The sequence below is a fragment of the Polypterus senegalus genome, chromosome 13, assembly GCF_016835505.1.
Source record: "Polypterus senegalus isolate Bchr_013 chromosome 13, ASM1683550v1, whole genome shotgun sequence".
Taxonomy (NCBI): Eukaryota; Metazoa; Chordata; class Cladistia; order Polypteriformes; family Polypteridae; genus Polypterus; species Polypterus senegalus.
Window position 1 is genome coordinate 135,286,288 of NC_053166.1, and position 26,862 is coordinate 135,313,149.

Sequence of the window (26,862 nt, forward strand, 5' to 3'; positions counted from 1 at the left end):
ACATGGGACATGTTTAAAATGATTCCAGGGAAACACTCGAGGGACCCCACTGTCCAAAAAAGATAATCTACGATTGCATGGCTCCCACAATCTTCCTCAGCATATCTGCCATTGAGTGACTGTTACACAACGATATGTCCCCCTCAGACCGCAGAAATCGCTCCAATGGGAGGGAAATGAAATTGAAATTGGTTCCTTTGTCACTAGCGCGCCAGGCAGTTTGCTCAGGGAAAATTCAGTGTCTGCACAGCTTTCAGGGTCTCTCAGTAGATACTTTGATGTATGAGCGCCTCAATGTAAAAGGACAGTCTGAGATTGGGAACACTGCTGACTGTGTGGGAATCCAGAGCCGATAAACAGCAAATTACACCAGAGCAGGATTGGCTATTAGTCTCCGTTAGACACTCAGGTATGGGGCAAAGATGCGCACAGAAGGTTCAGCTAACAGCACAGAACAAGCGTCATGCTTTGTTTCTAAAATTAGGTAGCAAGCACGCTTCATTTTTGCTTTTAGTTTCGAAATGTCAGCAAAAAAACAAAAAAGAAAGGGAGAAAATCTAATTAAAGCACAAGACCAGCCATGTGGGATTTGTTTTTTCTTCCTTGTTTTCTGGGAGATGCATTAAATGTGATTTTTTTTTTTCCTTACATGTACAATAATCCAAATCTCCTGTGAAAAATGTGGTGTGGTGGTTAAAGCAAGAGACTGTACAGCTTAGGGTTTCAAGTTCAGTTGCCAGCACTTATTCTTTGTACAACTGAGCGTGTCACTCACTCTCTCAGAGCTCACATTGTTAAAATATGGCAACATATACAAGGGATACTGTTGCCATTGGAGGTGCTCTTGTGGTCCCATAAACCTAAAAAATACAGAGGAAACTGAAAAATATAAGGAAAAGAAAGATTTTATTAGAACTAGAGGCAACACAAAGAATCGAAAAGGGATTCAGAGGCATAAAAAACAATAAATGATGCCCTAAAGTGTAATAAAAAGACCTTTCACAGCTCTCTCCCTGTCTTCACTTTATACCTTTACCCATCTTACACCTCACTCACTCTCTAGCTGAAGCTAAGCTCAGCAGGGCAATGGCCATTGGCTTCTTTAAAGTCAGATCCATGAAGTCCTTCAGAGGTCACTTCTGATCCTTGCTGAAGCACTTCCTGGTCAGACTCTACAATTCCTCTGGGGTCAGTGCTACAGATACCCCTGCCAGGCTTGTGGCCTATCTTTAACAAGAGGGCCAGGCAACCCTGCAGGGTCATAGATAGCAGCCTCCCATTACCAACAAAATGTATGTGAACCCCTTGGAAATAATTGCATTTATATAAAGGGTGGCAAAGGGAACTAGGGGAGTCAGCAGTTTTTTGGGACCAATGCGGCCTCATTTAGAGGCCCTTTCCATTAGTTATAATGGAGCAGTGGAGTGGAGCGCAATGAGTGTTTGCTGTGAAAGCCCTTTATATGAATAGTGACAGTGTGACTGCTGCGGAATGGAAATTTCGGTGTCATTACCACTTAGGATGTCATGATCTTATCCCATCTAGTCATGCAATTACAATATGGGTGCGTAATTTTGAAGAAACAGGTTCAGCCTTAAAAATAAGTCCCCAGGCGGAGCCACTGATAATTGATGGCAGCTATTGGCAACATATGAACCAAAAAGGAGGATTGAAGAGGAAATTGCTGGCATTCCTCTTGACATGTTACGTATGTCGTGCAATGCAGAATTTCCACAAGAGGCTTACAGAATGTGTACAGAGAAATGGACAACATGACTTCATGATGTTTTCTTCATAACATAAAATGAATATTGAATGAATATTGATTACCATCATTAATTTCATATCATGTACAACACATTTCATCATTAAAAGCATTTTGTAATATGTTTATTCGTGCATTGAGCGTCAATTGAAAATTGCCCGTTTCCCTGCACCACCCTGTATATAATTTGTCTTCAGATATGGTAAAATAATGAACGAACACAATCTGTTTTAACTAATAGCACCCACATTATTTTATTGTTCTTGCACATATTGAACACATTCAGACATTCACAGGTGAAGAATGGAAAAAGTATATGAATCCCTTGGCTGATGACTTCCACAGAAGCTAATTGGAGTCAGGAGTTAGCAAACCTGGAGTCCCACCTATCAAATGAGATTACATGTGTGATTTAGAGTTACTTTAACCAATACAATCAAGAATCAAACATTTTGAGTTTGTTACTCACAAGATGCACTTGTTGATATGAAACATGCCTTGCAAATAGTGATTTCAGAAGATCTGATATATCAATTTGCATAAACTCGTGTGGACCACCAGGGGGCGTATCGCTCCCCAAACCCAAACACAAGCAGGCTGAGACACCAGATCAATACAGCACATGTTTTATTCAGGTGGGGAAGCGTTTTTCTTTTGCTCCACACTTTACAGCACAGTACAAAAGCACCAACTAATTTAACACACAGTCCTTTTCTTCCTCTCTCTTTCTCTTCTTTAACTCTACTCCTCCTCACTAGCTTTGCCCCTTTTTGCGACTTTGGCTCCCTGATGGATGGTGAAGCTGCTCTTTTTATAGTGCACCTAGAAGTGCTCCAGGTGTTTCTTGACCTTCTTCCGGCTGCACTTCTGGGTGTGGCAGAAATGGTGCCCCAAAGACAGCTGTAGATGCAACACCCCTTGGCGGCACCCTCAGAGCCCAACAGGGCCGCTCCAAACTACAACTCCTGGCATGCCCAGCGTGGATCCGTGGTGAAGTAGCGACCTAGGGCGCTGCCCTCTAGTGTCTCAGGGAGGACATTGTCCCAAAGAGGTTCTCTCCCTCTGTCCTTCCACCGGCTGAGTAATAGTCCTGGCCATCTGTCACACTAGAAAAGGTTAAAAAGTCATTTTATAGAGATATTCATCAGTCCATGATTTGACCAGACTGTGTATAAATGGAGGCGATTAACATTGTGACACAACGCAGAATGCTCAATGAGGTAAAAAGCAATCTCTACAGTTACAGCTAAAGGCATCATTGAAGAGGAATCGTTGGAAGAGTTTAACATCTCTTTTTATGAGTCTATCATGCACAGGACATTTTGACCTGGCATGGTGCCCATGGCAAGACACCAAGAAGGAAGACTCTGCTTTCCAAAAAAAAAAACATTGCTGTACGCCTGAAGTCTGCCAAAGACCATCTTGACACTCCACAGTGCCACTGGAAAAATGTTTTATGGACTGATGAAGCCAAGGTTGAATTTGCAGCAGAATGTTTGGTATAAGAAGGGAAAGGAATAACAACATGAAAACATCATCCCAATGTGATGGTGTGGGTCAGCTCCAACCGAGCAGTGCTTACGTCATTCCAACTGCGCTGGAGTGACCATCAGCCCCTGAGTGTCATCTGCATGCTTCCTCGAGGGACTTCCTCCCAGCTGTCTGCCTTCTCTCGTGCACTGGCTCTTTGCCGCACCTACCTTCTCTCTTCCTCTTTTAACCTCCTTTCTTTTGTTTTTCTCAATGCTCCTTTCTTTCATTTTTTGTTTATCTTTCTGATTGGTCTTTGTGGGTTTCTTTTCCCCTTTTCTACTGCCAGCTCTTTCTTCTAGGCCTCTGTACAGCGCAGGAAACCGATGAAGCAACTGAGTCTCACCCCAATCACTCCACCAACCCCCCGCAACTCCTTGAGCGCACACACCTATGGAAAACAAGCCGGCCAATAAATTATTTATTTATGAAAAACATCCGTCTTTCTGAGCCATGGACCTGCTATAAAGCACTCAGCATTGAGAATCACTAAAGGGGGTATCTTGATTTGGGGCGTCTTTGCTGACTTGGGGTCTGGACAGCTTGCCTTCACTGAAGTCAAAATGAATTCTCACATTTATCAAGGCATCATGCCAGGGTGGTTGTCTGCAGCTGAAGATCAGTAGAAGTTGGGTGACGCAGCAGGATGATAACTCTAAACATTGAAGTAAATCTACTACAGAATGGCTTCAGAAAAAGGAAATCTACTCTGTGGAGAGGCCCAGTCAGAGCACAGACCTTATTCCAATAGAGATGCTGTGGAATGACCTCAAGAGAGCTGCTCACACCAGACATTCTAAGAATATGGCTGAACTGAATCAGCTCTGTAACAAAGAATGGTCCAGAATTCCTCCTGAACGTTGTGCAATTCTTAAACCTTGCTGCTTGGCAGTGTTTGTTAGAAGTCATTGCTTCCAAAGGAGGTTCTACCGTTTACTGTCTGCATAACACACTGTGAATGTTTGATGGCTGTGTTCAATAAAGACATAAAAGGTCATAATTGTTTGTGTGCTATTAGTGCTAGCATATCATGCTTGTCTATATTTGTGACTTAAAGGTCAGATCACATTTTATGACCAATTAATGCAAAACACTAGATTATTCCAAAGGGTCCATATACTTTTTCCTGCCATAGTATAGGGGAGGGAATTTATAAATTGTTACTGTCCATTGTCCAATATCCTCCCATTATTCTATCATTCCCTAAATGTTTCTGGAGACTTTCTTGGCTGACTCTCCATCTAGTATCCCTTCTGGGGCAGGGATGTGTTCTAGCACCCTCTGATACAAGCACTGATCCCGATTACCTTTACAAGATGTCATAATCTTGCAACGCAAGATTTGTCACTTTATTAATCCCCATGGCAAATGAAAAATGATGAGGAGCCTTAAGTGGTGTAGTCTCTAGCACTCATGGAGGTTCTTGAATCTAGTGCGCTGTTGTTGTCCATGTTGAGTTTGCATGGTCTCCCTTTGTCTGCATGGGTTTCATGTCCAGGTGTTTCAGGTTTTCTTCCACAACAGCTTGGGTTAATTGGCAACTCTACGTTTGCCACTTGTAGGTGTGAGTGTAAATTGGGATTACAATGTTCTAGCAGCCCATCCATGGTTTCCTCCTGCCCTGTGCTTGATGCTGTTAGGGTAGGGTTCAGTCCTTCATAGGACAAAGCTTGAAGGGTTCTACAGTACGCTGTTTTATTCATGAGTTCAATTAACACAATAAGCGTGCTAATTATAACCTCACCATACTAATGTGAACTTTGAAAAAGAAGCCAGTAGGAAAATAGTGTTCTGATTGAATTCTCACATGCTGAGTCTTTGTGCCATTAAGCCTTGGCATTGATGAAAAACCAGTGAGTGTTGTAATGCTAGGTGAGGGAATGAAAGGGGTTAATCTTGTTGTATTTTTAATGAATGCTTATCTAATTTCCTATATTAGATAAAACTTTTTAATTTTCTTCTCCTACTTAATGTACTGTATATTCCGGACTGAGGAGTTCAGCATCCTTCTGCCACTTTGATAAGCCAGCACTGGTCAGGGCTGTCCTTGCACAGCCTTGGATCAGATGCTTGTTTGCTGCTATGTGGAACTGGCCAAAGTGCTGATTTGCCTAAGTACTGTGCAGTCATGCTGGAATAAGTCTCTTCTTAAAACGTGAACGTGTATATTTACTGTTATGGTGTCTTCACTAGGATCTGGCAAAGCTTCATTAAATCCTTCTCAAATGTTTGGTATATATGAGAGGCATGTTCATGAGGTTCACCACCTTTGTTGCTTTTTCTTTCAGGCTATCAGATTACCTGGGAGGCATATGGCAAGAACGAGACTCGAGTCATACAGATGCTGTCCAATAGCACGCTGGAGTACAAGGTGACTGGACTCACCTCCTTGACCACCTACACCATTGAAGTGGCAGCTGTAACTGCCGCTGGGATGGGTGTGGTCAGCTCCTCAGCCATCTCCTCCGGAGTTCCACCAGGTAAGTGCTAAACCTCTACTTTGAAAGCACAGCAGACACACTCTGAGAGCTTCTGTCTTTGAATGAATGGGATGCTGAATCTTTGGTTAAATGTCTCTTCATTCACAACATGAGTGCTACTGTGGCCATTGTCATCGACTGAGAGAAAACACACATCAACCAAAGAAACATTGGGGCATTAACCAGGTCTGTCCAAAAATTGTACAGCTGCTCAAAGCTATAAATAACAAGATGATAAAAACCAATAGGGCTGGTAGGTGAATCACAACTCTGTAAACCGGTCACATCATCAGGTTGATGTTCCATCTTGTGGTCTACACTTACCCTGCAGGAAGTGCCTCCATTTTCTAGTCACTGGACTGGAAGGGGCAGAGTCAATTGCTTTCACAAGGCGGTTTCTCTGAGCTGAAAGAGACAATCATGTCAGAGTCAGCACCCCCTCCTGTCCAGGAGTGGTAGTGCTTACCTCTGATCAGCCTGGAAGGTGACCTGTTGATGTGTGACACCATATTTTCAAAAGGGCTACTTTGGTGAGTTGCTGCTGTTGAAAACTTGTTATATCTGTTCTTCCTGTCCACCCTTTGTTTGAGTCCAGATTTGTAGGTAGTCAGTGATTATCTCAGCAGCATCAAGCATATGTCAAGGACCAACAGTGTAGGGAGCGTTGGTCATAAAAATGAGTGGGCGTGACAGATAACCAAAAAAACATTTTCACCTCATTAGCCTTAATTTGATCCCCGATTCAAAATTCAAAAATAAAAGAAACATTTATGGAAATATTGCAGTGTGTGGTTTTTGAAACCTTTTGCTGCAGCATGACAACTCCACATTGTTCTGACTGTAGGTGGTATGCCAACAGGTATTGTATTTTTGGGGGATTTCTAAGTTGTGAGGACTGCAACTTGTTAGAGTGTTCCCTTGAGACCAGATGAGATGTGAAGCGCTGAGACCTGTTGACATACCGTGTAGTGGATGATTTGGAATCTGTTGCCAGTTCCACAGATTCTCCTGTAGTGTATTCCTTGCTCTGGGTATGTTGAGCTGGAGGTGGCTGAGTGTTTGAAAGCTTATCCATGAATCAGAAATTGCCCCGGAGAGAAGTGAAATTCATTTTAAGTGACCAAAAGGCGCCGTGTTTGTCACTCTGAAATGATCTATGTGTGGCAGCGGCCAAGAGCCAATTGAGCAGAAGCTGCTATCCTGGCTGATAAAGTGCAATGCCAAGAGAGGTGCAGGCACAGTAGTGGAACTCCTTTGGGAGTCTGGGGTATGGGGCATAGACAAGCAACAGTTGCCATTTATTAGTGCGTTTAGGCCAGTAAACACCGCGGCGGGTTTAGCTCATTCTCCAGCCTCGTTTGTTCATATTTTGTGAGATTAAGGAAATGTTGACGGTGCAGGCTTGCACGCACGGGGCATAGTCTCCTCGGAGCCAGGCTGCCGACGCACTGCAATAAATGATTTTCAATGAATAAATAACTAAGCTGGCAATTTTGCTTGGCTCTAAAGGGATTAGGCAAGCTGTAGGGAAGGAAGGGGAGGGGGTGCAGTGGGCGGAGAGTGGCACCCGAGGGGAGAAAAATTCTTATTTGATTTTTGCTTGAAAGAGAAGAAACAAGTAAAAAGAAGTGTTAAGTGGAGAGGAGGTTAGAGGGAAAGAAAGGGAACAGAATTAATATTGTGGAGTTAAGGCAGCCATCAAGGGAATCCACCCTCTTAACGCCCACCATGTTCGCCACGGCACTGGGAATTTTTTTTTTTTTCTTCAATACAAGCTACTTTCCAGGAGTGACAAAGCTAAGCCATAGAATAATTGTGAGCTGCAATTTGTTTTGTTTATATACACTTAGTGGCCACATAATTAGGTCCATCTGTCTAGCAATGGGTAGGATTCCCTTTTGCCTTCAGAATTGTCTAACATCTTTGAGGCATGGATTCAACAAGGTTGCTGAAACAGTCCCTAGGGATTTTGTCAAGACAACATCATGCTTTTCTTGAATATTTTTCATGCAGACATTCACATTTTCTCTTCGCAGTGGGACATAACATGGAGAGGGGTCAGATGTGGACAGGATTTGATGTCTGCATATTAAAATATAGGGAAGGTATGACAGTAAATGTTTATGGTTTCTGTCCTTTTGCTAAATTATTTGGTAGTGGTATTCTTTATCATTTTGTTAGTAATGTCATTGTTTATATATTCATCACTGTACAAGGTAACGTCCATCTCCTGCTGTACCTGAATGCAGGAATAGGTTTCATTATATGCTCACAGTCTGGCGTCTGCTACCGCATGGTAACATTCTGACATCCAGCTCTGCTTACATCTCATCCCATCCCATGTCCGTCAGTAAAATCTTGGTCTCATATGGTAACATTCTGACATCCAGCTCTGCTTACATCTCATCCCATCCCATCCCATGTCCGTCAGTAAAAACCGTCTGAACATTCATGCTGTGCTGTATTGGACTGAGACCTAGGAAGTGTGGTAGCCATTGAAGTAAACTAAAGTCACTCACATATTTAGTGCACAAACATGAAAAGATATGTGCTTTGTGACTTGGCACGTTATCCTTCTGAAAGTATCTAATGAATGGTCATAATGGGATGCAGATGGTCTGCAGCATGCTTCGGTATGCTGTGGCCTTCAAATGAACCTACATGGACACCGATAAGCCTAATAAGTGCCAAGAAAACGTTTCCACTTCATTAAGGTACTGCTACCTACCTGTACCATTCACTGATAAGTCTGGATGTATCTCTAGGCTCATACTGCTTATTACATCTTGTGACTCTACCATTTGCATGTGGCAGCAGAACGTTAGATTCAACAGATGAGGTGACCCTTTACCAAGGTTCAGTCATTCACTTTAGGTATCCATGAGCGCACTGAAGCCACATCCTATTCTTAGCTGACAGTAGTGAACTCTGGCATGGTCCTCTGCTGCTGTAGCACAATTACTTGAAGTTTGAACACATTGAGAGATACCCGTGTGTTCTAAAGAGATGTTACTTAAGTCTTTAAGGTCTTTCAAATTTACATTTATGGTCATGTGGAGGAGATACAGTGAAAAACTTACTTATAGGAACAAGTTATGGCTTCATCATTACCCTGCACACTTTATTATGGTGTACCTGTAGATTTAAGTTTATGTGGATGCATTTGCCATTTTTTACTGGTGCAGTGGGTTCCTCCTGGTGCACGACAATGCCCAGCCTCATGTGGTGAGAGTATGCAGGTAGTTCCTGGAGGATGAAGGAATTGATACCATTTACTGACCCCAGCGCTTGCCTGACCTAAATCCAAAAGAACACCTCTGGGAAATTATGTTTCGGTCCATCTGACACCACCAGGTTACACCTCAGACTGTCCAGGAGCTCAGTGATGCCCTGGTCCAGTTTGGGAGGAGATCCCCCGGGACACCATCCGTCGTCTCATTAGGAGCATACCCTGATGTTGTCAGCCATACAAACTACTGTGTACAATTTGGAGTTGCTGCAATGAAATTTCATCAAAATGGACTAGCCTGCTGCATCATTTTTTCACTTTGATTTTTGGGGTGTCTTTGAATTTAGCCCTCTGTAGGTTGATAATTTTCATTTCCATCAAACGATGTGGCATCCTTTCTTTCCTAACACAATACCCAGTCCATATCAGTAGAGATATCCAGCATGAATTTTTTCCCATTGGGATCTCATGTGTTTTCAAAGTGTTCCTTTAATTTTTTTAAATAGCTTACTTAAGGGGTGTCGTGGGAACCAAAGGCCACAACTGGTGATGGCCATTAAAGCTTGATTCTCATGACATTTTAAAGACCTTGTTCGCCTAAAATGTCACAATTGCTTTGTCACCTGGGAGAAAACTTGTGGGTGAGAGGTCTCAGCAGTTTTGAATCAAACTAAATTGTTTTTCAATATTTTACAAGGAGCCTGATGCAGTGCAGTCCAAGGGTGTTTAAAGTCATACTGTGATTTAAATTTCAAAATGTCCACACAGCACCTTTCACGCCAGCCCTTTCAGCACTGTAAACCTACACAAAGTCATGTACTGTAAGTCCATATTGACAATGTAAGTAGAGTTATTTTCTTTAATTTTCTGCATCCTTTTTTTCATGTCATGTTGACAGCATGTTAAACTTGGAGCATTTGAGTATTACAGGTATTATTTTGTGAAATAAGGGTTATGGTTTGAAGTCTTAAGTGAACTCAGTGCTAATATTATGTATACATGACAGCCTCTGATTATGAAGATGTAGAGCTGTATTTTCTGCCAAGACGGCCATATTTATTTAAGCCAGGATATATTTTTTTCTGAAACCTGAAAGCTGAATGACCACAAATGCAAGACCCTGGCATGAAGTCCATGTCTTATACTGTATTACTGCTATTAAGTTTCCATATGCTGTATGGCCATTAAATCCACTCAAACTGCTCTGTCATTGCAATCAAGCCAAAAACAGATGATGGAAAAAAATGAAAAGAGAAAATAATAAAGCAGAATTTTAGGAGAGTTTATGTGTATATAGAAAGCACATTTTTTTGTCATCATTGGTTAGCATCAAGCAAAGTAAAGTAATGAGCTACCGATACACTGCTGTTACTGTGCTAAGTGCAGATGTACTCAGGAGCTAAGAATGAATCTTAAACATTACCCAGAAATAAAAAAAGACATTTTTGTGTGGGCTTCTGAAAGCATAGCGGTTAATATTTAGGCAGCAGCAAATAAAATTAAAGCATTATTCAATAATAATGCATCTCTGTTTTATGCTGTGCCTTTCATAGCATGTATCTAATGAGAGCTTTAGTCTTTTGTTCATAAAATTTAAATAATCATAATACACTTTCAATTATTTAAAATTAATTAATCAATTATTTACATACTTCATAATTATTTAATTAATCAATCGATCTACTATATAATAAAACACTGAGGTCTGTGTGTCCAGTCCCTCAGAACATTCTGATCGGTCAGTTTGGCTTTTGTAACACAATGGAAACAAGAGGAGATGAGCGTAAGGCACACAAGGAAGAGTAAAGGGGTAGGAGGCACGCTGAGAGTCGCCTTCAAACACGGGAGGTATACAACTAGACAGGAGGTGAACAAGGCGCCCTGAAATGACAAAATCTGAGAGGTAGGCTTTATGGGAACACACCAAACCGAAGGAGCGCCAGTCAAGAGAGGAAAGGACCTGGGCAACAGATATCAGATATTTTTAAATTGATTCTATTACCTATCCTTGACAGGTAACATGATTATTATTATTATTAGTATTATTATTATTATTCACAGAATCTTATTAAGTATTTCCTTTATTTCTCTATTCACTGAGATTTCTGGATTTTTGTACACAAGAAATTTATCAAACGAGAGAACATTTTGTGGTCAAGGTTGTAGCTACGATGTCCCAATATCTCATCCAGATACTTCTTAAAGCTTAAAGGTTTTTGCTTCAACTACCATAAGTGATGCAGGTGGAATTATAATTTTATTTTTTACATAATTTTACCCAACTGATATGATATATTGATAATTATATTAGATTTCCCCTTGATAAGCACCCTGAGCATGGAAAAGGCACTATACAAATAAAATGTATTATTATTATTATTATTATTATTGAGTCAATATGTCATCCTACCCTTTAATCTGCCATGATCAGGCACAGAGTGCTTCAACGTGTCCATCATCATCTCTTAGGCAAAAGAGGATATCTCACAAATGTAGGGTGAAATCTTTCTGTGTCTTCTTCACTAAATCTTGCATGGTTAATTATTCACCAGGGACCTTAATGTGTAACAAGTTCACACAGAGGGATAGCATGAAATGGCTATAAAGTGAGTTTATAAAGGATGAAGGTATTTTGGAGCTCTGGCATCACTCCACTGGGTAGCTCAATATCTATTTCTGTGTGTATCTGCAAGAAACGTTCAAAAAGGTTCCACACTTTTATATTTTTGTTGGAAACAGTGAAGGCAGGAGGAGTAGTAATTGGGCATTAAAAAGTTGGTACGACGCTGGTAAAATTGCATCGCAAATGAAGTTGACTAGGTAGAGAAGTGATGTCATTTGTTTTTGAAACTATTAATAGAGTTAAAAAAAGTACAGAAACTTTTCGAATGCCCCTCGTGTATATATATATATATACAGTGGTGTGAAAAACTATTTGCCCCCTTCCTGATTTCTAATTCTTTTGCATGTTTGTCACACAAAATGTTTCTGATCATCAAACACATTTAACCATTAGTCAAATATAACACAAGTAAACACAAAATGCAGTTTTTAAATGATGGTTTTATTATTTAGGGAGAAAAAAAATCCAAACCTACATGGCCCTGTGTGAAAAAGTAATTGCCCCCTAAACCTAATAACTGGTTGGGCCACCCTTAGCAGCAATAACTGCAATCAAGCATTTGCGATAACTTGCAATGAGTCTTTTACAGCGCTCTGGAGGAATTTTGGCCCACTCATCTTTGCAGAATTGTTGTAATTCAGCTTTATTTGAGGGTTTTTTAGCATGAACCGCCTTTTTAAGGTCATGCCATAGCATCTCAATTGGATTAAGGTCAGTACTTTGACTAGGCCACTCCAAAGTCTTCATTTTGTTTTTCTTCAGCCATTCAGAGGTGGATTTGCTGGTGTGTTTTGGGTCATTGTCCTGTTGCAGCACCCAGGATCGCTTCAGCTTGAGTTGACGAACAGATGGCCGGACATTCTCCTTCAGGATTTTTGGTAGACAGTAGAATTCATGGTTCCATCTATCACAGCAAGCCTTCCAGGTCCTGAAGCAGCAAAACAACCCCAGACCATCACACTACCACCACCATATTTTACTGTTGGTATGATGTTCTTTTTCTGAAATGCTGTGTTCCTTTTACGCCAGATGTAACGGACATTTGCCTTCCAAAAAGTTCAACTTTTGTCTCATCAGTCCACAAGGTATTTTCCCAAAAGTCTTGGCAATCATTGAAATGTTTCTTAGCAAAATTGAGACGAGCCCTAATGTTCTTTTTGCTTAACAGTGGTTTGCATCTTGGAAATCTGCCATGCAGGCCGTTTTGCCCAGTCTCTTTCTTATGGTGGAGTCGTGAACACTGACCTTAATTGAGGCAAGTGAGGCCTGCAGTTCTTTAGACGTTGTCCTGGGTCTTTTGTGGCCTCTCGGATGAGTCGTCTCTGCGCTCTTGGGGTAATTTTGGTCGGCCGGCCACTCCTGGGAAGGTTCACCACTGTTCCATGTTTTTGCCACTTGTGGATAATGGCTCTCACTGTGGTTCGCTGGAGTCCCAAAGCTTTAGAAATGGCTTTATAACCTTTACCAGACTGATAGATCTCAATTACTTCTGTTCTCATTTGTTCCTGAATTTCTTTGGATCTTGGCATGATGTCTAGCTTTTGAGGTGCTTTTGGTCTACTTCTCTGTGTCAGGCAGCTCCTATTTAAGTGATTTCTTGATTGAAACAGGTGTGGCAGTAATCAGGCCTGTGGGTGGCTACGGAAATTGAACTCAGGTGTGATACACCACAGTTAGGTCATTTTTAACAAGGGGCAATTACTTTTCACACAGGGCCATGTAGGTTTGGATTTTTTCTCCCTAAATAATAAAAACCATCATTTAAAAACTGCATTTTGTGTTTACTTGTGTTATATTTGACTAATGGTTAAATGTGTTTAATGATCAGAAACATTTTGTGTGACAAACATGCAAAAGAATAAGAAATCAGGAAGGGGGCAAATAGTTTTTCACACCACTGTATATATACTGTATATATGTGTGTGGCCGTGTCGGGAATGACAGCTCAGGATGTAGTGAGGAAATTCTGCTGCACCAACTGGGTCATTCCTTTTGTTATACAAGATAAACACAAATAAACAAAAGAAATGCACATTGGAATGCGTCATTTGAGCAGGAATCTCAGAATAAGCACAAAGTTTGCAATCGCTCTAACAGAGCTCCACCTGATGGGTTGCTTTGCCCAATAATGATTCCTCTCTCTGGGACCCCCGGGATTTTATGGCGGCTGGATCGGAAGGGGCCAAACTAGATGTCTTCACTGAGTGGCTTCCAGCACTGTTGGGAAAGGAGATAACAACATTCGCGGCAGTGACCCCTTTCATCTTGGCGGGTTATTACATACATATGTTATTATGAGTATACATGACAATATATATATATATATATATATATATATATATATATATATATATATATATATATATATATATATATATATATATATATATATATATATATATCACACTATAAAGATCAATAACTTTCTTTTTCATCTATTCATTTCAGAGCAACCTGGAGCACCATCCAATCTTGTAATTTCAAATATCAGCCCCCGTGCAGCCACCCTCAAGTTTCGTGCAGGAGATGATGGAAAAACAACCATTTTTAAGTGGATTGTTGAAGGACAGGTTTGTATTCATTTTACATACACAAAGGTTGCAGTCGTTCATATGAAGGGTCTCTCAGCTGCCCCATTTAGTTAATCTCCACTGTAAGAGCCTAGGTAGGTTAGGTTATGTTAAATTGACAGAAATATTTTCTTAGTTATGTTAAAATGTTCGCCTATACATTCATGTAAAGTCAATTGGAGATTCTAATGTAACCCCCACAAGCTAAATTGAAATGGAATATTCTAATTATTTCTTGTCCCTCTGACTATGGATTCGTCCCAGTTTATGATCTGCCTTGTAGTTGGAAAGGCATGGAGTGCATACAGTTTTCAATTCATATCATATTGAATGTATTGACCATGTTGAATATGCCATATGTATAGAATGTACTGAATATATTAAGTAAAGCTTATGTAAGTTTGCCATACAGAAATAACACAACCTTTAATTATAGAAGTAACTGAAGTTTAATAAGTAAAAGCTGAATTTGTAGAAGAAACATTTTTGCCTTTTATGCTGCATGTGTACAGTAATACATTTTTTCTCTTTTTCTATGTGAACTGGTTTTAATTTTCACTAAACCCTTTTAAAATGAACTTTATTGGACTGAGCAATTTCTTTTTTTTTACACATTTGACACTGGATGCAGGATCCTTCCCTTGCCAACTCAGTAGCTGCTCGATTCTGGGAAACTGGTTAAAACAAAGTTACACCTGCTTTCTAGAGGGGTATTTGTTATTCATTTACCTCATTCTAAATTTGGAGAATGACATTGGTAGCTTCTCTAAGATGAGGCCGAGACGTCTTACAATTTCAGCTGGAAGTTACATTTAGTTAACCCTTGAGTTATATTCAGTCCTTTAGTTTGTGTTCCATACAACTTAGTGGGACTTACTGACAAAGCCCTGCAAATGTTTTGCAGCACAGTGCACTTTCATTTAATACATTTCTTTATTTGAATAAATATTTTTCTTTTTCCGTATTTTGTTAAATTGTACATTTATTACATCTGGGCTGGTTTTAATTGTACCTCTTTTCTATAGGTTGGGGCAGTGGGTGATGATGAAGACTGGAAAGTTCTTTATGAAAAGGAGAATGACCCAGATGCCCAGGTGCTTGAGATCCCCGAGCTCACTCCATTTACTTATTATAGGTGAGAACAGCAGCCACCATGTTACTGGCAATGGTTCTTCAAATTCTTTTATTGACTCTTGATACTTTAGCTGTATATGAAATGATTCATGGGCTGAACTGCTTGGTGTTTGTCATTGCTGAGTGTTAAGAGCAGTAGGTCTGCTTTGCTAAACTTCTGTAAAGACTTTGTTTCCTCATACTAATTTCAGAATGTCTAAGGCAAACATTAGGAGCTTAGCAGAATGAAGCCCCGGTAGAATACAGTTGGCGTTTGCTGGCATGGACTCTTATCCTCAGGCACAATTCCCAACTAACTGCCCTGTGCAGGCGGAGGTACCTAAATGTAGCTGCTTTATTTTCAACTGGCACACCAGTTTAAAGAAGGACCTACACAGAGACCCTGCCATAAACTTAATAGACTGGGAGTATAACATCTGTGAACTTTGTCATCTCATCAGGCTGCATTTTAAGTGTTTTATTTCAAGTAACAAAGGATGATATGTATTTCATTCTATACACATCATGTGCATACTTCTTCCTTCTTAATCATTTTGTTTAATTCAGCATTATAGGATGTTTGAGATATTTTGGCAGCAGGCTAATCTGAATAAGATGTCATTTCACCATAGGGTACAGATCACATTAAGATGCATATACACCATTTTTAGATGGGGCCACTATATAACTGTATATACAGAGAGAATGTGACAGAAGAACAAAGGGACACAAAGGCCAAATCTGTTTATTCAAGCTGTATACCATATAATGGAGAGTGATGTTGCCTGTTGCCCATCAGTCTACTCTTAATAAGCCATGATGACAAAACGGAAACGTTTTCAGAAAGTTTTGCACTTTTATTAAAAATCAAAAACTGAGATCTCTCATTTATATAAGTATTCAGACCCTTAATTCAAACACTTACAGCTTTGTATCTTCCTAGCTAGGCCACTACAAGCTTTGTACACCTAGAATTTGGGCAGTTTATCACATTCTTCCTGGCAGATCCTCTCAAGCTCTGTTAGAACTACCATCCTCAGGTCTCTCCGCAGATGTTCTTTGGAGTTTAAGTCTGGGCTTTGGATGGGCCACTCAAAGCCAGTCAAAGACTTGTCCCGCAATCACTTCGGTAATGAAAAGTGGACAATCGCCCCAGTCTGAGTTTGTGTGCATTCTGGAGCGGGTTCCTTTCATGGACCTCTCTGTATTTCATCCTTCCCTCAGTTCTACTATAGAATAGCATCCCCATGACATGACGCTGTGACATCCATGCTTCACTACAGGGAGGTGATGTCATGATATTTGGGGTTCTACCCAAAGAGTTACATTTTTTGTCTCATTGAACCAGATACTCTTTTTTCTCATGCTCCCAGCATCCTTTAAATGCCTTTTGGCATGAGTGGCTTCTATCCAGCCACTCTGTAATAAACTACTGATGGACTGAGTTCTGATCACATGATCATCCATGGTCATCCTTCTGGCAGGTCTTTCCTTGTCAGCAGAGGACTTCTGAAGTTCTGTTGTAGTGACTGTTGGGTTCTTGGTTGCCTCCCTGACTGAGGCCCTTCTTGCCTAGTTAATCCCCTTGGCTGGACTGCCAAACTCAATTTCTGAATTATTGAGGCCATTTAAAGGTTTAGAAATGGATTTATTCTCTTTTCCTGTTGTATGCCTCACTACAAATTAACGACTGCCAACAGAGAGTTCTTTGGACTTCATGGCTAGGTTTTTCTACTGACATTATGTGTGAATTGTGTACAGTATATACACCGGTGTGTGACTTTCTAACAGTGTTTAAGCAGTTCGGCTGGACTCCAGTCCAGTTCTAGACACATCTCATGGAGAATTAAACCAAATAGGGTGCAGCTAAGCACAATCTGAAGTGCCACAGCAAAGCCTCTGAATATTTATATGAATGACAGGCTTCCTCTTTTGATTTCATTTGTTTTATTTTCAGTGATGCGCATCATTCTGTACACTGTCTACATGAAAGACAGTAGACAAGTCTTTGTGTGTAGATAGACATGTATATTGCCCATCTACATACAAACTTCACATACTAATCTACATGTGTATAAATATATATATATTTATATATATATATATATATATATATATATATATATATATATATATATATAAACTGCTCAAAAAATTAAAGGAACACTTTGAAAACACATCAGATCTCAATGGGAAAAAGAAATCCTCCTGGATATCTATACTGATATAGACTGGGTAATGTGTTAGGAACGAAAGGATGCCACATCGTTTAATGGAAATGAAAATGATCAACCTACAGAGCCCTGAATTCAAAGACGCCCCAAAAATCAGAGTGAAAAAATTATGTGGCAGCCTAGTGCCAAAATTTAATAGCAGCAACTCAAAATTGTACGCAGCACTTTGTATGGCCCCGTGTTCTTGTATACATACATGACAACATCGGTGCATGCTTCTAATGAGATGACAGATGGTGTTGTGGGGGATCTCCTCCCAGATCTGGACCAGGGCATCACTGAGCTCCTGGACAGTCTGAGGTGCAACCTGGTGGCATTGGATGGACCAAAACATAATGTCCCAGAGGTGTTCTATTGGATTTAGGTCAGGAAAGTGTTGTGGCCAGTCAATGGTATCAATTCCTTCATCCTCCAGGAACTGCCTGCATACTCTCACCACATGAGGCCAGGAATTGTCGTGCACCAGGAGCCACTGTACCAGCATAGGGTCTGACAATGGGTCCAAGGATTTCATCCTGATACCTAATGGCAGCCAAGGTGCCTTTGTCAAGCCTGTAACGGTCTGTGTGACCCTCCATGGATATGCCTCCCCAGACAATCATTAACCCACCACCAAACTGCTCATGCTGAATGATGTTACAGGCAGCATAATGTTCTCCATGGCTTCTCCAGACCCTTTCACTTTTGTCACGTGCTCAGGGTGAACCTGCTCTCATCTGTAAAAAGCACAGGGCACCAGTGGTGCATCTGCCAATTCTGGTATTCTATGGCGAATGCCAATCGAGCTGCATGCTGCTGGGCAGTGAGCTCAGGGCCCATTAGAGGACATGGGGCCCTTGGGTCACCCTCATGAAGTCTTTCTGGTTGTTTGGTCAGAGACATTCACACCAGTGGCCTGCTGGAGGTCATTTTGTAGGGCTCTGGCAGTGCTCATCCTGTTCCTCCTTGCCCAAAGGAGCAGATACTGGTCCTACTGATGGGTTATGGACCTTCTATGGCCCTCTCCAGCTCTCCTAGAGTAACTGCTTGTCTCCTAGAATCTCCTCCATGCCCTTGAGACTGTGCAGGGAGACACAGCAAACCTTCTGGCAATGACACGTATTGATGTGCCATCCTGGAGAAGTTGGACTACCTGTGCAACCTCTGTAGGGTCCAGGTATCGCCTCATGCTACCAGTAGTGACACTGACTGTAGCCAAATGCAAAACTAGTGAAGAAACAGTCAGAAACGATGAGGAGGGAAAAATGTCAGTGGCCTCCACCTGTTAAACCATTCCTGTTTTGGGGGTCATCTCATTGTTGCCCCTCTAGTGCATCTGTTGTTAATTTCATTAACACCACAGCAGCTGAAACTGATTAACAACCCCCTCTGCTACTTAACTGACCAGATTAATATCCCATAAGTTTCATTGATTTTATGCTATACTCTGATTAAAAAGTGTTCCTTTAATTCTTTTGAGCAGTATATATATATATATAAAAGTCAATGTATGTGTGTGTGCATATATATATACAGTATGTATGTTCCAGCTACACTTCGCTGGAACGATTTTCATGAAACTTGGTACACATGTTTCTCATTGCTCGACTAAAAATACTGTAGGGTGAAATCAGTCCTAACCCACCCCCTTCTGGGTAGGGTGGGGGGTGATCTTGCAGTCTTGTATGCACGTTATCATCCAGTTGACACTCGGAACGTCCACCACAGGGCAACCTGGAAGTTGACTGCCAGCATTCTTTATGTTTGAGAATCACCACCATGCACCCCTGTTTCAAACATAAAGAATGCTGGCAGTGGTGGTCATTCTGAGTGTCAACTGGATGATAACCTGCATACAAGACCGCAAGACAAGCACATTAGTGAGTCTGCATTGTTTGTTAATTTATTTATATTTCTAAAGCTTTGTTTTTTTTATTATCTTTTTCTCAAACAATTAAAAAAAAACACTTTATTTTCCTCCCAGGCAATACCAGGTATTTCAGCTAGTTAAAGATAAAACACAAAGATTTTTGGCATCTTGAGTCTTCACACCCTTTGTAATGCTGTGTCCTGTATCATCCTGGCCCCCCTAATCTATATTCTCTCCTACATCCAAAGTGTCTGCAGCTCTTTGATTCTCACCATCTCCTCCCTCAAGAGCAACAACAACAACATTTATTTATATAGCATATTTTCATACAAAAAGTAGCTCAAAGTGCTTTACATAATGAAGAAAAGAAAAATAAAAGACAAAATAAGAAATTAAAATAAGACAACATTAGTTAACATAGAAAAGGAGTAAGGTCCGATGGCCAGGGTGGACAGAAAAAAAAAAAACTCCAGACGGCTGGAGAAAAAAATAAAATCTGCAGGGGTTCCAGGCCACGGGACCGCCCAGTCCCCTCTGGGCATTCTACCTAACATAAATGAAACAGTCCTCTTTGTAGTTATGGTTCTCATGGAGTCACTTGATGTTGATGGTCATACAGACTTCTGGCTTTTAATCCATCCATCATTGTTGGAACATCACGGTGCTTTGAGTAGATGGTGGTGATGGCGCAGGCCACCACCAAAAGGACACTGGAAAAGGAAACAGAAGAGAGAGTAGGGTCTTTATTACAGATTTTAGAGCCACCATGGAGGGATGGTCTCAGTGTGTCTTTACAACCTCATACTCATTACACTCGCTAGTGATGGAGCTGAGAGCATCTCAAAGAGTATTCATAGACATTGAAATTTATTTTTAGCCACATCACCCCAAATGTTACCTTTTCCGTGTCTTTAGGTTTTAGCAGAGGCTCCCTTTAGTTTTGTTTTTTTTTTTTCAGATTTGCTTCAGACAGCACAAACAGTTTGACTCTTTGAATCAGTGAGATTTCTGGGATTGGACACAGATGGGTTCCATTTAACTCGGTGTGACTCGAGTTAAGACACTTTGGATTGAATATGACGCAGACTTTTTCATTTGTTCCGAATTACCCTTTGAAGTTCTTTCACCTAGGAAGCCGAGAACATGATGTGGAGATGAATGAAATCGCCTCTTGCTTTACTGAGCTTGTAAACAAATGAATATAAGAATGTTCAAGGGTGGGAATATTTTCACATGGTGCTGGATATTTGGTAAACAGATAAGTCAGGAATCTGCTGGGCCACAGAAACAATAACAATTATTCCAAATGAGCTTTTGATCTACACCTGGGGTGTCAAGCCCAGAGACTGATGGACCACGGTGATTGTAGGGTTTCATTTCAGCCACTTGGCTAATTGGTAACCAATTACTACCGCTAATTGATTTGAATTCTTTTGCCTTAATTTAATTGGCCTCTTTTTTAAGATTGAGACCTCTTAATTGTTTCTTTGTTCTTAACCAGTCACCAAACAAATGCAAAATGAAAACAGCAGATGACTGGTTAACTCAATTCCATTTTCACCCGTGTGTCTGTCATATAGTATCTGTTTCAATTAAAATGCTTGAAAAGAATAAAAGAGAATATTGTACAAATATTTTTTCCTTCTCTAGTCCGCCGAAAAAATAAATGATGTTCTCAGAAAAATAAAAAATGGAAATGTCTGGTGTGGCAGAATGAGAGCAGTAAGGAGACATTAAATTAAATAACATGTTTCATTAACAGCAAGAATTGGCTTCTAATTAAGAAATTAGCTGGAGTGAAAATGGTGTCCCTCCTTGCAAATGAAGGTTAAGTGACACCCTCGGGGTGTCACAGCAGTTTAGTCGTGAGTGAGAATTGAACTGATAAATCAATCTTGATTGTAAATGTTGCATTTCAGAGAGAGTAGCGATGCTGGGCGCTTTACTGGTACGGTTTATTTGTTTCCACATTGTCACAGTTGAATACCTGGTAGCATAAAGTATAAGTGACTGGCTGAAGACTGAACTTGTAACCTTGCACATTATATTAACAGAATCAAGTGGTTATTTTTTTAGTGCATTCCACTAAGACCACCAACACAAGGCACTTTACAGTTGAAATTCAATAATTTCTATATATCTGCAGTTTGATGCATCAATCAGAATCACTAGATGTCGTGACCCATAGCACAGAACTCCCAAAAACACTTCTAAAAATTGCCCTCTAGGGAGCGATTACCATCCAGACCCCAACTAGATACCAAGGGGCCCCAAATAGTCTTTATAAAACAAAAGGTTTACTTAAACAAAATGGTCATAAGAGCACAAAAGTAATTGCCTTAGAAGGCAAGGCAATCCCAGTACAGAATCCCAAAGGTGATGTCAAAAACAGAGCACAGGTTCAAGAATCCAGGAAATCACAAACACAAAAGGCACAGCAAAACACAATTAACGCTCCACTCCCTAGCGCATTCAAAATGAACCATCAGGACCCCAATATAGAGATTGGAGAGCAGGGATTGGCAGGTGGCGCCACCTCTTGGAGGAACATCCACAAAACATATGGAACATAACCAGGGTAACTTAAAGAAAGAAACACGAAAAATAGCACAACTAATAAACAAAAGAAAAGTGAATATGAATAAATGGCACAAAAATGGACACCATTGACAAGAAACATAACTTTGAACCCCAGCCAGGGAATCAATGCTTGCTGAAACAAACTAGGAGTTCATACTCTATAGCCTGAGATGTCTGGTTTAAGTAATAAGAGATACCATAGAGCCTTCTTCCAGATAGCCCTGTCCCTCTATCATCAAATCACGCTAGATAAAATAGTCACCAGTATCTAAGTGTAGCTGTGCATAGGCAAACAGGAGTGGGGTAATAGGAGAGAGATCAGCCTGACGTGCATCACTTGCAGCTTAGATGTTGTCCTGTCTACAGGGAAATGAGACTTCTGCAATTACTCTCCATGATACAAATGGTTCTTTGCATCCTTGTATCCAGATAGTTGCCAGCTCATGGCTGAGGAGTGATACTTACTTGGCGGGTACTGCCACAGACCGTAACCTTAACAGTAATGCTACTATCCCTTCTCCGGGTCATCTTTATACCTGAATGTTGTTCTTTTACAATGCAGATTGTAAAGGAAGGACTGGGTGAGAGACATTAAAAGCTTGCAAGAGGTTGAAACTGAGAAAATTGTTATACAGGCAACCAAACCCAAAACGTTAGGCAAGTATGAAGTCAAAAACAGAAGCAAGAAATCAAAGATCAAGAAATAAATAGGAAAGTGCAGTGGCAGAGTAATCCAAACAATCTAGGATGTCACTTCTTAATGACGCGTAGACTTTTATGTTGTCGTGCTAGTGATGTGACTACAAAGCGACGCCCCTAGCAACTACCATGACAACAGTAACACCACATGGCAGTGCCCGTTTCAAAACAAGATGGAGTTGCAGTAAAGTTTAAATAATTATAAACTACCTTAAACATTTATCAAGAAGTGATTTTAACAGTAAGATTATTGTCTCCAAGATTAGAATACCCAAGGAGAATCTATACAAGTCTGAAGAAAACTTTATTTTTGGAGAAATACATTTCTAAAATAAGGTGAATCATAACAAATGCAGTTAAAGTTTGTCCGTGATTGGCTACAAGTTCCATCAGCTAGAAACGTGGAAATTCTTAAGAACCTCTGAAAACTGCTTAATTATACAACTAAAAAAAACATTAAACTGAAATGTAAATTAATAATGTATTTTTTTTCTACAGTGGGAATATAGTAATTATTAATGTGAAAAATAAATACAAAGTTAATACGTTTTTAAAATACGTGTACACAGCTAAATTGCACAAAAAGACATGGAATAATTATTAATAAGAAGACGTTTACAAAAGTGATTTACTGTCATTTGCTCACTCAAAAGATCTGTGTTAAAGAAACAATAAGAACTCTGTAACTGTAAATATACAAAATCAAATTAGTGATGTTACTCACATGACATTCTCAGCTCTCATATTCTTGCTCTGGGCTGCGGTGAGGAGAGGGCTGGCATACAGTCCATTCAGCCAATCCACTTAACTCCTTCAAAATAACATCAAGTCGAGTTTTGAAAGTCTCTAATGTCCTACTGTCTACCACAGCATTTCTCAACCTTTACATATTTGCGACCCGAGTTTTCATAACAGTTCTAATCGCGCCCCCCCTAATGTTTTTTTGAAAGGAGCCCACTAATACCAATTTGTTCTTTTTTAATTAATGATACATCATAGATTCATATTTTATTATACCTACTTAACTTTTATCGACATTTATCTAACTCTATATTTATTTTTCTAGCATCAGAATGTAGTTTAAGTTAATTTTTTTTGGTTTCAATAGATGCATTTTTCATATTTTCGATTCTTGTTTTCTTTTTTCACATCTTTGCGTCCCCTTTTTGTTACTTCGTGCCCCCCTAAGGGGGCCCGCCCCACAGTTTGAGAACCACTGTCTACCACACTACTTGGTAGCTTAATTCAAGTGCCTGTGGTTCTTTGTGTAAAGAAAAATCTCCTAATGTTTGTGCGAAATTTACCCTTAACAAGTTTCCAACTGTGTCCTCGTGTTCTTGATGAACTCATTTTAAAACAACAGTCTTGATCCAGGGTCCCTAACCCTAACCCTAATTCCCTTCATAATTTTAAACACTTCAACCATGTCTCCACTTAATCTTCTTTTGCTTAAATTGAAAAGGCTCAGCTACTTTAATCTTTCTTCATAATTCACCCCTGTAGTCTTTGAATCAGCCCAGTTGCTCTTCACTGAACCTTTTCTAGCGCTGCTATGTCCTTTCTGTAGCCTGGAGACCAAAACTGCATACAGTACTCCAGATGCACACCTTTCGGAAAACATGTTTTCAGTTTGCCATTATGGATAATTAAGTGTAGCTTGGGCAAAAGAATCAATTGTATCCATTTAAAACTAAATCTACAACACAATAAAGTCTTGCAGAAACTGAAGGAATCTGAAAACTTTCTGAATTTACTATAGATAGAGAAATAAAAAAAGTACTATATGATGGGGGGACCATAAAATAACCGGAAATATTTTTAAAATGTGTTTAATTTAATTTTCTGCACAAAATACAATTAGTCTCCTTCAAAGTACTCTCCAATAGCGGAAATACACTTATCTAACCATTTGTTCCATTGTTCAAAACATTTTTTAAATTCGTCTGAAGTAATGCCCATTAATGCTCTGGTCGTTTCTTGTTTTACCTCTTCGACGTCAGCAAAACGCCTTCCTTTCAAGTCTTTTTTCATCCAAGGGAACAAAAGAAATCACACAGAGCTAAATCCGGTGAGTAGGGTGGGTGGTTCAGGGTTGTCATACCGTTTTCTATAACAATAGTTTCTGCAACACTTTTTTCAAGAAGAAAACAAAGTTTCACTGCGGCACGTTGCTCACGATAATCGGCCATCGTAAAAAAACGGCGCTTACACAAAACTACTTTAACCAAATTCACTGAACACAAGCACAACCTTCCAGACTGATGGCAGTTGACAGACTGACTTGTGAGGAGTGTAACTAGATCGTCCTAGCGGCCCAACCACGTACTACAAGTATCAACCTAACAACAACAAAATTCCGGTTATTTTTGTGTCCCCCCTCGTATGATAGATAGATAAATAGCATTGGATCTGTATGGCTGGAACACTGGCAGGTTACGTGACATGTTCAGGGTCACATCACACAGTGACAGAGACTGAGCTGGTGACTTTGCAATTTTACAGTCCAGTGCTTTAACAACAGAGGGGCCACACCCCAATAAAAGAATATCAAACAGATGATGCTGTCCACAGATGTGATTGAGCTCACATAGCTGGGCAAAGAAAAAAGAACTTTGCACTAAAAAAAAAGGATCAAAGTAAGAGATTACCTTCTTATAGTGCCATTTTTATCGCTGTTTGTCAAAGTGTATATAGAAAGAATAATTGTGCCCTGAATCCAGCATGTGTTACTTAAGCTTCTTGATTGTCTTTAAAATGTAAAGGAAACGGGCTTACAGTAATGCTGTCAAACTTCACTTCTCCAGGTTTCGGATGCGTCAGGTGAACATTGTCGGAACCAGCCCTGCCAGTCAGCCCTCCCGTGTCATCCAGACCCTGCAGGCCCCCCCAGATGTGTCTCCGAGTAGCATCACAGTCCGGACTGCCAGTGAGACAAGTCTGTGGCTAAGATGGGTGGTAAGGAAGCTTAGACACCTAAGGGTGGGTGAAAAGCTTTTGGGCCTTCTTTTTAGGAATGTCTTCCTTTCTCGATTCTAGATTTGATATTCTCTTAGGATAAGTTCTAAGAAGAACACATTTACACTAACAGAAACAAATTACCAAAACATCTACTCTAATCACTGTCTGGAACTGCAGTCCATTAGGTTTTCACCTGAGGTCCTGTAAGAAAAAAAAAAATGTTTTCTGGTTTATCTTCTAGCCCCTACCTGATTCTGAATACAACGGCAACCCCGAGACAGTGGGCTACCGGATCAAACTGTGCCGATCAGACCTGCAGGGTGAAGTACGCACAGAGCAGGTGACCGACCGGATGGAGCGGGAGATCACTCTTGAAGGCCTGGAAGAGTGGACAGAATATCAGCTGCAGATTCAGGCCTTTAATTCCATTGGAGCTGGACCCTGGAGTGCAGTGGTGCACGGACGCACAAGGGAATCAGGCAAGTGACCTGCAGAAATTCTGGGCATTTCCCCGCAATGCTGTATATTCATATATATTGTGAACACTGGCCCGGACACACACAGACGGACAACATAGTTCCACCCAACACACGTTTATTTTCACAATATTTACAATTGGTGCACTCACAAACCCCAGTATCTCCAGCACCGATTCCCCCAATGTCCAGGCCACACAGTCCTGTGCCTCTCTTTCTCCTGGCCCCTTTTATAGGAACCAGGGTGGGCTCCAGCTGCTTCCCAGCAATCTCCCGCGGACACACCCCCGTGTGGCGGAAGTGCCGGGTTCCCGGGATAATCAGGCACTGGGGCGCCGCCTGGTGGTGGCCACGGGTCCCTACAGGGCTGGGCTTTCAAGCCCTTTAACCGAGGCCTCCAGCATAACCAGGACGGACGCCCCCTCTCGGTCTGGAGGAGGCACATATATATAGTAGCGTCCCAGCCAGGTTGAAGGCCTTTTGGAGTGACTTTTTGATCCGATTGAAGGAGGGCAGAGTACAGCATGGAGGACTGAGAGTGGGGGTATGATTGACATGGAAAGGGGGAGGCGGTACCCAGGATGGGAGGAAGGTCAAAAGGTTGGTTGGAGAAGGGGCTGGAAGGTTGTGTTGTGCGGTTATGAAGTTGGCCTTTTTCTTTTTCTGTTTTTGCTTTTCTTCAACGGTGTTTATCAGGAGGATGAATAAGAGAGAAATATAGGAGATTGTAAATAGTTCAAAGTCAAAGACGTTCAT

At 40.7% G+C, this 26,862-nt stretch overlaps 1 protein-coding gene across 3 annotated transcripts in view; it reads left to right on the forward strand.

The window, feature by feature from the left end:
* sdk1a (sidekick cell adhesion molecule 1a) overlaps nt 1-26,862 on the forward strand; it is a 1,556,037-nt gene that overhangs the window by 1,327,242 nt on the left and 201,933 nt on the right. For all 3 annotated transcript variants that reach the window (XM_039774120.1, XM_039774121.1, XM_039774122.1), the window contains 5 exons: nt 5,584-5,775; nt 14,076-14,197; nt 15,223-15,332; nt 25,477-25,627; nt 25,872-26,109. In XM_039774120.1, the coding sequence (XP_039630054.1) occupies nt 5,584-5,775; nt 14,076-14,197; nt 15,223-15,332; nt 25,477-25,627; nt 25,872-26,109 (813 nt within the window). The remainder of the gene's footprint in view (nt 1-5,583; nt 5,776-14,075; nt 14,198-15,222; nt 15,333-25,476; nt 25,628-25,871; nt 26,110-26,862) is intronic.